This window comes from Heloderma suspectum, chromosome 5 (genome assembly GCF_057233095.1).
Source record: "Heloderma suspectum isolate Gila_16-S chromosome 5, 16-S_ref, whole genome shotgun sequence".
Taxonomy (NCBI): domain Eukaryota; kingdom Metazoa; phylum Chordata; class Lepidosauria; order Squamata; family Helodermatidae; genus Heloderma; species Heloderma suspectum.
Genome location: NC_139462.1, coordinates 96,585,997 through 96,598,355, shown reverse-complemented (window position 1 = coordinate 96,598,355; position 12,359 = coordinate 96,585,997). Strand labels below are relative to the sequence as shown.

General features: G+C 39.9%; 1 protein-coding gene across 4 annotated transcripts in view; it reads right to left on the bottom strand.

The window, feature by feature from the left end:
- SCFD2 (sec1 family domain containing 2) overlaps window positions 1–12,359 on the bottom strand; it is a 252,196-nt gene that overhangs the window by 124,283 nt on the left and 115,554 nt on the right. Inside the window, exon 6 of one of the 4 annotated variants that reach the window (XM_084856762.1) lies at window positions 1–9,474. This exon is cut by the window's left edge and continues 19,266 nt beyond it. The exons of 2 other annotated variants lie outside the window; for them this stretch is intronic. In XM_084856762.1, the coding sequence (XP_084712888.1) occupies window positions 9,359–9,474 (116 nt within the window). In that variant the 3' untranslated portion in view covers window positions 1–9,358. One more of the 4 variants, XM_084856759.1, reaches the window with a different exon arrangement.

The window sequence follows — 12,359 nt, the reverse complement described above, 5'->3', positions numbered from 1 at the left end:
ATGACGAGACATTTTTATGGCAATCCCAGAGAAAATATGAAGGGAGCCTAGACATTCCTGTCATTGCTTATTATCTATTTTTCAGAAAAATAAGACTTTTAGCAGAAGCAATGTTTGGAACATTTATTTTAGATAAGGACACCCACAATATAATAAACTTGCCACTCAGGCAACCTGACTGCCAAAATTGAAGCTGAGTTATAGTGTGCTGGTAGATGTTCATACTTGAGAATACTTTTTCAAAGTCGCTTTGGCACCCCATACTGACTGAAAGTCATGGAAACTCCATTATGAAAGTGTTAAAATTATATATGGTGTGTGTGTGCGTGTGTATATGTATGTACACCCCCCCAAAGGCTTCCTTTTTTAGTGTTTTGAGGACAAAGAAATTAAACTATAATTTAATATTCAGAAAAGGAAAGATGATATGGGAAGTTCTCACTGAACTGCTCTAAACTTTGAAATTTCTATCAATACAATGAAGTGTCCAGTTAATAAAACAAGACTTACAGTCCAAGCTTGTGCATACTTAGTCTGCAAGTAACTTGCAATGAGCCTAAATAGATTTACTCTCTAGTTGGTGTATCTACGATAACAGCTTTAAAATTTCTCTTGCAACAGTGTTGTCCACTGATGAGTCAAAGCACTCAGGAAAAGAAATGTTAAAAAAATACATTTACATCTGTATTTTTTTACAGCTTACTTTAGCTTAAAGCTCTTACCGCCAGTTATGAAGCCTTAGGAGAGGCATTTCATCCTTTTGATATGGGCGAGAGGGGAGGAAATTTACAAAAGCTGGGAAACCACCAAACAATTGGTGGTTGCAAGAAAGGGGGGAGGCATGGCCATCTGGGGTATCCTGGAGGCCAAAGTTGCCCCCCCTCCGGACCTGAGGCCCTGCACCTGTTATCTAGAGGGTCAAAGGACCTCCCTGCATAGCTCAGGATGGGGTGTGGGGGACTGCTGGCGGTGGGCAGGGGGAATCACCACAGTGGCCCTGTGTGCCTTATTTTACACTGTTCAGGAGGATTCCATACCTTCTGGAGAATTTGGTGCGGTGGTGAAGGGGGAGGATGAGATGAAAGAGCATCCCCTTCCATGAACTTTCTTGCACTCATAGTTCTCAGGAGCCATAAGGTAGCCTTCCCAACATAGTGCCCTCTAGATGTTTTGGATGGCAGCTCCTAAAATGCCTGATCATTGGCTGTGCTGGCTGGGGCCGATGGGAGTTGCAGTTCGAAACATCTGGAGGGCATCATAAGAGTTGCGGACGGCTGCCATAAAATCGTCAGAGCTGCATCGTCAGGCTGCTGAACTCCCATTGACTTTTTAAATCAATGAGAGTTAAAAGCAGCCTAACAGTGCGGATGCACAAAAACATGTGGAAAACCTGTAACATTAATCTTCCTGACATACATTACTAATACTACATTTGAAATAATATATCAAAAGTACGTATCTGAAATCTTTAGGTCTATTTATAAAACAAGGGCTGGTCCCAGCAGATAACCCTTGATTTACTTCTTTCTTCTTCCTGCTATCATGTGGTAAAACATTTTATCATTATTAGCAATTTATATCATACACTGTTTTCTTTGCAAGACTTTAGAAAATATAGTTGCGATGCATCATTCAGCATTTCTGATTGAATATAGATTAATACTCTTTCTAAAGTTTTAGAATCTCTTGTTTAGATTTGTTTTGCAAACAATGTCACCTTCCTTTCCCTTTTATTATGACTTTGCTTCCAAAAATAGGGAAGGTGGAAAGGCAGACTTTGCCTAAGCTTCTCAGAGTGCAATCCTATGCATGTGTAGACAAAAAAAAGTCCTACAATTCCCAGCATTCCCAGCCAGCATAGGATTGAGGCCTCAGTGTGTTTGTTGGTAAGCTTGATTTGAGCTCGGACTTCCAGGGTTCATGTATAAACTGTCTTTTACAATGGAACAGGGTGGCCTGATTTAAATCAAGGCAATTTAAATCACTGATTTAAATCATGACAAATCAGCAAGAAAAAAAGGTTAATTTAGGGTGGAACCCTATGGCCGCTAGTCAGTGGCTAGATGGCAATAGGATGGGTCGGTTCCCTGAGATCCAACTTTCACTCCCTCCCACGCTGCCTTTTAGGCAGCGCGGATCGGCCTCATGCACCGAGCTCATAAGAGCACAGAAAATGGGGTGTTCCTGGGGCGGGCTGGGGTAGGGAGGGTGGCAGTGCCTTTCTGACGCTTCCTATGTGTTGTCCGGCCTCCACCCCCACCCCCACTCTGACTTCCTGCAGCTAGACAGCCGGAATCGGCTGTCTAGCCATGAATGCAGGATGGCTGAAGCACAGAGGAGAAGATCCCCTCCACGCTGCTCCTGCCCTGCAATGGATAGGCGGTCACCTCCAAGTTCGGAGGCAGCTGCCTATCCTGATAGGATTGCACCCTCCATCAATTATTTAAATCAAGTTTCCCACTGACATTTTTTCACAGATTTCTTGAACAATTGTGCAAAACTGACCACTAAATGATGTTAATTCACAACTAGAGTGTTATTTATACTGTCATTGTTCCAAGCAGGATTTGCATTTCTTTGTCTCACTGTATATATTTTGCTTGCTTTATTTTTTACCTATAGAGGGAATGTCTTTAAAATATTCCCATACAGGGTCTTTCTTATGTCAAGTATGCACAACAGTTTGAGGTTAACAGTACAATCCAATATATGTCTACTTATTTCTAAGTTTCATTGAGTTCAATGGGGCTTACTCCCAGGCAAATGGTTATAGGATTGCAGCCTAAGTATGGGAATACAGGCAGATGGATACTGGACAATTTTGTCTAAAAAGTGATACGTAGGTTGAAGTAAGTTTTGGTAGTTACTGGGAAAATTAGAATAGTTTATTTTCATGAAATTTCTATGTTTTTTTATTTAGTGTCAATACTCATATATGAGAAATGATCATATAGGTTCTTCATTTCCATAGGAAGACCAACTTTAACTCAATTTATCTGGTAGAGGCACTGATTGAGTTTAGAGATTAACTGTGCAGCTAACATGTTTACATCAAAATTAGGTAATATTAACCTAGTTGTTTTTTTTAGAGAAACTTCATCTTTATATTAAAAAAAAATAATTTATTAATCCAATTTAAATTTTTAAAAATCCATTAAAATCATTGATTTTTATCCAGTCTGCTATATTGTAATTTTCATGATGAAAAGCTAAAATGAATGCCCATATTTGACTGAATTTTCTACCCGTGTGTGTGAGTGACAGAGCCATGAATTCATTTTTATAGGACTATAACTGTAGCTTTAGGGTGCAATCCTATGCAGATAAGCGGCTGACTCTGAACTCGGAGGCGACTGCCTATCCAATGCAGGGCAGGAGAAACATGGAAGGGATTGTTCCCTCCGCGCTTCTCCTGCCCTGAATTTTCGGCTAGACAGCCGATTGCAGCTGTCTAGCCATGGGAGGGCAGAGCGGGTGTGGGGGGAGGCTGCCGGAAGACACATTGGATGTGTTGTAAAGGCATTTCTGCCCTCCCTGCCCCAGAACGCCCTCTGGGAACGCCCCATTTTGGCTGCTCCGTGCTCCTCTTGCGAGCATGGAGCACAGGGCTGTTCCACGCTGCCTCTCAGGCAGTGTGGAAGTGTGGGAGGTTGGTTCTCAGGGAAACGACTTCCGAGTGCGGACTCCGAAGTTGGTTCCCGGAAAACCAGATATCCCATGGCCATCTAGCTGCTGACTAGCAGTCATAGGATTGCTCCCTTGGTATATTTATGATGAGACATAATTTGAGTATGTTATTTTTTAAATAAGAAATTTAGCATTTTATTGTTTTTTTTAATCCAAATTACATTTCAAAAAATCCAATGTAAGCTTTAAAAAATCTGATTTAAATAAAAACTTCTGATTTAAATTTAAAAAAATCAATTCTTGGATTTTTTTAATCATCAATTTTTATCTACCCTGCAGTGGAAAAACAAATTGCATGAGATCAGCTTTATGTAAGGTTGTCTCAGCTGCCATACTGCTATTGGGCCATCTAGTCCAGCATTGTCTCTTCTGGTAAGCAGCAACTCTTTCCTAGCCCTGCTGAGACTCTTTTAACTGGAATTAAAGGAATTGTCAGAAATTGAATCTGAAGCTTTCTGCACTGAAAGCATGTGCTCTTAAATAAAAGCAGGAATGTAGAGTCAATGGTTTATTGCACTATCCAGGGTTTTCCTGGCAGATGATTGAACAAACTGTGGTTTATTTTCTCAGTCCCTGGGTTGTGTTCTCCTACTCCCCTTTGCCCGCTCACTCCCTGCGTCCCAATGCCATTGTGGCACTGCAGAACTGGCATGTTGAGCAGCTGGGTTTTTTTTTACCACTCTTGCCCGCTGCTTCTGTAGCCTGGTGAACAACCCACTGTTCTGGTTCACACATAACGACAACTGATGGTTTAAACAACGCAGAGTTCACAACCCAACAACAAACCATGGGTTCTTTTGCTGGGCTGTTTGTGGTTAGCATGGCTGGGTTCGTACATCACGACAACTCAGAATTCAACAATCAATGGGTTAAATAAACCATGGGTTAGTGTTATGAGAGAACCAAGTCAGTATTGTGGACAATGTTCTCCCTCATTCCTTTTACTCTCAAAATGCCCAGGTAACCAACAATCAGTCCCACCAAGTTCAATGGGCCTCACTCCTACAAACGGATAGAATTACAGTCTTAATCTGAACTCTTTTTGAGCCTGTATGATTCATCAATAATTTTCTTGTCTGGAAGCCATAGTTAATTTTAGATATGAACTGATATGACTTTGTCTGAACAAACTGAAAAACCTGATGAATTTTTTTTCAGATGAACAGTTATATGCTTGTTTGGTATGCAGAACTACATATCACTAAAATAAGTGTCTTCATTCACTTTTGGGCTGGTTCTATTCTGGAAGTGTACCTTAAGACTACTCTTCACCCCCGCTTCCAACTCCTTTCCCTCAAATCTGACCCTTGAAGCAGAGACTAAATTTAGATACCACATTCCTAATCTCCAGACCACAGAGATATGTAAATCCTACTAAGGTAAATGAAACTTACTTTCTAGAAAAATGTGCTTAGGATCACAGCCTTAATGGACCAGGACTGGTCTTAAAACGCACTAACATCTAAATAGTCACCCAATAAGATGAAAATCAGAAGCTACTAATTATGAGATATCAGTAAAAGATGGCCTATTAGTGGTGATGATGTGATGATGATGAAGAGGCCATATTTCACATTCAGACAGTTCAAAGGATTCCACTCTGCCCGTAATCTCCAGTTCTGGTTTATGTCACAGGTCACCTAGGCAGTGCTAGCTAATCTGCAAGCTGATGCATTACTCCCCTAAGATTTAAGATGCTGACACTTTCAAATGTTAAAAGTTATAGTGCGCTTTTGTTTTAAAGATCAATTAGGTCACAACTCTCACATGGCGATAAATAGACGCATTTTAAATGTTAACAACTTTTGATTATTACCCACCGTTTTTGTTTGCAGAAATAAAAAGGCACAGTGTAACAATATTCAGTCGGCAGTATTCAACACGGCCGCTCCATTCTTAGTCCAAAAGCCCATATCAAAATACTTACGTCATAAGGTACAAAAGGGTTGACTATCTGGACATCTTTAAAAAGCTGTGGCATTTCCAAAACCTCCAGTCTTATGAGTAACTGCTGGGAAGCTTTAGCAGCCACCATAACCTCTTTTTGGGGCCAATAATTGTGACATAAGGTGGATGGAACAAGCAGTATCTGTTGGGGAATAGTTTACACCGTTGATGTAGCATTAGAGTAAGTGACTTCTAGCACAATGCTAATAGTGAATGCTGATACAACAGGGTTTCCCTCTGCAAACTAGAGGTCGCTTATAATCAGTGGTTTGGTACAGGCAAGTTGAACTCTTGGGGACTCTGACCTCTAAAGCACTTTTGGGGCAGTTATACTTGTTAAATATAACTACTACTGAGAGGGATGTTATTGTCCAATTAACATTGCTCTCAGGATCTCTTCACACAATTGCTGCCTGAAAATTCTGCAAGTGGTGTGCAGTGGGGCTAGACACCTGCCTACAACTGGATGTGTCACATAACATGACGTTGAGTGGTAGAAGATTCAGGACAGATAAAAGGAAGTCCTTCTTCAGACAGTGCATAGTTAAACTATGGGATTTGCTACCAAAAGGTGTAGTGATGGTCACCACTTTGGATAGTTTTAAAAGGGGATTAGACAAATTCTTAGAGGATAAGGCTATCAATGGCTATTAGTCTTGATGTCTATATGCTACTGCCAGTACTAGAAGCAGTACGCTCTGTACACCAGTTGCTGGAGAACACGAGCAGGATGGTGCTGTTGCATTCACGTCTTTCTTGTGGATTTCCCACAAGCAGCTGGTTGACCACTGTGTGAACAGAATGTTGGACTAGATAGACCCTTGGTCTGATCAAGCATGACATGTTCCTCACCTGTTTTAGAAGGCTTCTGAGATTTAGCCTCAACTTTTCCCCAATGACTTATTAGGGTGCCTTGGATTACTTTAAATTTCCCTCAAGCATTAATGCTCTCCCAATTTCTCTCAACATTCACAAAGAATCAATGACATTTATAGTGGAATTTTCATAACCCACAACTTAGTAGTTCTCGCACCATCCCCTTTTAAGTAAGAGGGTATTTCAGTGGGATATCTTTGATTAGGAGCTGTTAGTTCCAGTCCCCTGCCTTGATTGCCACTTCCTTAGCTGCATAGGCTACATGTCCTCAAAACAGTCATTATGGGCAGCCAGGAAACATATTTTCTGCAGCTCATCATTTGGGAAACACTTACCAGAAAAGAGATAGAGATTTCCCATTTTTGTTCCAGGGCCATAATCCAAAAGCTGCACAACTATCTTTGCATGGCCAGCAGGATGCTTGTCATTTGTCCTTTGAACAGCAGCTTTTACTGGCAACCTATTTCTTAATCTTGATGAAAGTTTTACAGACATTTGCAATACGGCAACAGAAACTGCTGTTTGAAGCAAGTAAACCACACTGGGCATGTATAAATCCTTACATATACCTAAAAGAACACTCTGGACTGTGGCCCAGGTATATATATATATTTTTAACACGAAGGCCAAATCTTTATTAGACTAGACAGCAATGGATTATAACTGGGCAAGCTCATCTGGATTGGCTTTAACAGGCTCTCACACTGTCATGCTAAAAAGGTCTTCAACTTAGTTCTTGACAGCAACTTAAAAGAAATTGCAGCAGAGCCATTTTCTCAAGATGTAAAACATTCAGAAATGTTTTCATTCCCCGTACTTATGAGTAAGAGAAATAAAATATATTTTACATAATAAATCAAGATGAAAAAGTATGCTCCTCCAAAGATATTAACATGTTATAAACAGAAAAGCTAACATGCATTTTTAAAACTCCTCACATGCAACGTATTCATACTGAAGAAAAACACAGTTTGCAATAACAGGATGCACAGTAGGTTAAGATTTGGGAAAACTGAATCAGTTTCTCCACCACCGCAAATGTATATGGAATTTACAAGGATCAAAAACAAGAATTGTCAATCATTAACCTGGTGAGAGCGTATCTCTTAACCGTGGTTTGAAACATCATAAGGTGTGCAAGCCTATGGGAAGTGAGTCTATCATCTAAACACAGCTGGGAGATAAGGAGCCTACTCTGCTAATGAGTGCAAATGTGCTCATTAGCAGAATAGAGCATTTTGTAGATTTTTCCCACCTTCGGGGAGATTTGTGCATATTTAATGGGATTTTTTTTTTTAACCTTCAAGGAAATTTAACTTAAAAGAAACATTGGGGGAGATTTGTGCAAATTCTCTAAAGCGAAGTAACTACTGTGCTTATTTGCAGTAACTACAAATAAGTGCAGTAGTTACTGTGAATTTGTGCAAATCTCCCCAAAGGTAGAAAAAAATGTTAGATATGTGTAAATCCCCCTGTCACTGTCTAGGGAGGTGATGAAGTGGAGGAGTAAATTGATTAGTGTAATTTCAAGACAGAATAGAGAGCAGATATCATTAGTGAGATTGTGTGGAGCGACCAGGTTTTTCTCCGCCTTGCCAGGTGGCTCTGTAGCCTTTTCCAACAAGCCATGCACAAGCCACTCTGCTGGGTTTGCACGTCACGACAAGCTACTCTGAAAACAAACCACCTTGAACAACCCAACAACAAGCCCCTGGGTTCTCAGGGTGGCTTGTGCATGGGTAACAATCCATGCTGAGGAAACTGTGCCAGGTTCAGATGTCACAACAAGCCACCTTGAAACAAACAAGGCTGACAACCTACTGTGGGTTGTTGTGTTGTACGAATCAGGTCTATATCTGCATTGATCCATGGGAGCTGGCTAATGTAGGCTACGGTGAAGTAAATCACACAGAGCAGTCTCCAATAGGATCTTTTTTCATTTTTAACTGCCCAAGGTTCTTGCTAATTGGCCAGCTTTCTGTTGGGGGTATAAATGTTTCAAGAATTGTAATCAATTGCAGACTAGGCTTCCACATTTTAAAATGCTTTGCTAATGTAAACTGTCAGTTGGAAGATTAGGTTTGGAGTTTTTTTATTTTTTTTGGAGTTTTTTTTGGAGTTTTTTTGATTTTTTTTGGAGTTTTTTTTTATTTTTCTCCCAATGAGAGACTGCTCACAGCAAACTCCACAATACTATGCAGACATTCAAAGACTAATTAGATCCAGACCTCTAATACATCTATGTCCCCCAAAAGCCATCTTCTTTGATAAACTGGGCTGATAAGGAAGCCACACATTTGTATTTTATGCATTTGGTTTCCTTTGATCAGTAGTCATTCCAACGCAGGCGCATTGGACCAAAGGAGAGGCCCTTCAGCTTAATTTTATTATTTGATACACTGAAGCTTTACATTTTCTTGGGGATATGCAAAAGCCACCCAAATCCAAACTAAGAAGTAACTGTGAGTAACCTCACTCAGTGTTTTCATCTGGTTCATACTGAAACCTTTGAGTCGCCATTCTCTATCCTGAAGCCGCAATATCCTATTTATCACTGTATAACTTCAGCACACTGCTTGGTGGATTGGTATAATGGACATCAGTTAAAAGAGATGCTTTTGCAAATGTATGCTTTTAAAAATGATTACTGACACATATTTTAAACATATCTTACCGAACCCATGAAGCTGTCTAGGCAAATACTTATGACTATCATCAGGGTGGGTCTATCTCTTCTCATTTTTCAGCACCATCAATAAAAATATCACACATACAAAGGTCTTCCTTTAAAATTAAGCTGTAGACATTGTACACACAGCTTGCTCAAAGCACAGCGAGACTAACTCACCTATGTTAGCAAACGTTTCACATTAATCAAAGGTTCCAGTGTACTGCATGCTAGGATTTCTTGTGTTTGGTGAAGTTGTAGATAACTGATGTAAAAAAAGGCAGCAGTCGCCAACCCTTGAACAAAGCCAAATATCAGAGTGGAAAGGTTTAGAAACAAAAGCTAATATCCCCCCCCCCCCCCCCGGCTTTAAACAGACTACTCAGCTTAAAGGAGGGAGCAATACCATACAGAATAATTCTTCATTTCAAAATTCCTTTATGAAGACATTAATTAATTGAAATGTATGAGGTGTCCTTCAATGAGTGGAAGGCCTTTTCTGCATGTAGAAGGGGTTTATTTCACCTAAAGCAAGTTCCTTCCATGAGAAAAGAGAAAGGAAATCCAAGGATGCGCTACCATTTGTGTGAGGTGCTGAACACACTCTTACACAAGGTATTGCACATCCTAAGATGCATGCTAGCCCAAAGCATGGCAAAATCTCTTGCACAACACTACTCAACGTCTTGCACTAGCTCTTGCACACAAGTTCATGTAATTACCAAATAATTACCTGTCTTAAAATGAAATAAAATAAAAAGCAACAGCACCACTGCTAGAATTCCTTCCCTTAGTATGGCAGCGACGAACCTCAGGTGTGTGGCCCAAATCCGTCCCTCCAGGATTCTCTAGATGGCCACACCCCCTTTCCCCTGGTCACCAATCATTTGGTAGCTTTGCACCTTTGCATGTTTTCCCCCATTCTAAAAGGCTGAAATGCCTCTCCTTAGGTTTAGTCACAGGCAGTAAGAGCTATAAGCTAAAATATGCTGTTATGTTTGGTATTTTAGCCCCACATCTTTTGCCTTTGGCCAGCTCTTTGCTTGCCCAAGAGCTTCTCTGAAATTGAATTCAACCCTTAGGCTGAAGGAGGTTCCTCACTCCTGCGTTAGTGCATATTTGGATCCAAGCCATAGCCATTCAAAGCTGCAATGCTAATTTAAGCATGTCAACATTTTATTTTTCTATAACAGCCACAAAACTGGAAAGAAATGATTATTTGAATACAACTCTGTGTGTGTGTGTGGGAGTTTCAACAGGCACTCAGGGAATCATTCAAGAAGAAACTATGAGATGCAGTTAATTATGAAAATAGTCAGAGAACGTGCTTCACTTGACAATAAAACGAATCCCCTATAAAATAGCAGGTGCTGAACTGATGTGGTTACAAGAATAAGGAGAAAATATATTTCAGTGTTCTATCTTTATTTTCGAGTTTAACAACATCCCAAACTGCCAAATCTGCTTTAAAGAGTGATATAATCATCATGGGTGTTTTCCACTGCGAAGGTACCAGCACAACAAATGGCATTCTAGTAAGCAGATTTAGGTTGCAATTCTATTATCCACAATTAAGCCCCACTGAATGTAGTAGGAGTAAACACTCATAGGATTGCACTGTTAGAATATTATGAATTATGCTTAAAAAAATCCCTCATTTATTCTGGAGAATTTCCAGCTTCAGGAAAATCTGTAACTTAATGCATTGGAAAAACTGGGACACTGACACATGGAATTTGACACATGAGTAAATTCTTTCAAGTCAAGAAGTCCTGGCTTATCTTTCTGGTATGTTAACTGACATTATGCCAGAGTTCTTTCATTGGTGTCAACAGAGGATTCTGGCTTAATGGAAGCCGGGATCTTTGTGCTGAAGCTGGCATGCAGTAGGAGAGGGGAAAGGAGGAGTGCTTGGCCCTGTTCTAGTTCCCAGCTTCATAAACCATGGTATATGAAACCTGGAATGACTGTCTAAACCAGGCCATTTTCTCTCTTACACTATTAATTCCATACATAATATAACATTATTGAAAAACCAAGACACCAATGAGCTTCAGCAATTAAAAAAAAAGTGTTCCTCAATCATAAGAGAGTAAATGTTTTGATCAAACCAGACAGTTATTTGGCTCCACATATAGCACAGTAATAATGGAACCCTTGTGGTATTTGATTTTTAAGTCTCTGCACATCTGCTCTGAACAGAAAGTCCAGATTTCACTTCATTATTTCTATGCAAAAACCTGCATGATATGCAGGCTTGATATAAAAAAATCTGGAAGACATAAAAAATGAAAGGATCTAAATCATGCCCAGTGTAACTGTTGAAGGCATCATACTAACTCCAGGAAAATAATAAACCATAGCTGTCCACTGTCAGTGGAGGTGGGGGGAGGACTTTTTGTGGTGGAAATTCATACGATGTCATGGTGTCTAGGAGTTGTAGATTTCTAGCCAGAAAAAATGGGGCAATCAAAAATGGAACTATTCCCAGGCATAATCAATTAGGCACTCACTGTGCCTTTTTAAAATTTAGGGATTACTTGCTCTTAAAATATATTACAGTAAACAAGAGGAAAACTAGTAGTTCATTTTTACTTGAATAATTTACGGCCTTGACATTCTTAGCAGAAAGTACTGAAAGAGTCAGAGTAACATTCTACTGCAACTCTTAACAAGTGTAACAATGTGAAAGCACAACAAAAACAACATTAAATGTCATGCTAGGCAAGAGCTCACCCCACCCGCATGGCTTTATCCCACTATTATTATAACATTTCACTGTTTCTGAAGGGCACACACCCAGTCTGGCAAAGCAAGCCAGCAGAAAAGAAAACTCATGTTTTAAATATGTGTAAATTGCTTTCTGCCAAACCTTGGATTCTTTCCAAAAAAATGACTTGTATGGAAAAGAAATGGGGGAGGGGGATTAACCATTATATGTCTGTACAAGCTCTAACAAAAAGAATGTGGCTTAATTTTAAGAGCAGCTTATTTGCTAATTATAAAGTTTACTTAAACATGATGTTCAGATGAACTCTAAAATGCTGTTGTGCTTCTGTACTTTGCGAAACATAAATAGTTAATGAATATTGCAACATATCAGTTTTCTTCTCCAGTTGGCTGACTTGTTAAATTGGCAGGAACTCAAGGGCCTGCAAAGCTGAAGGCATGTGTCTCGTGT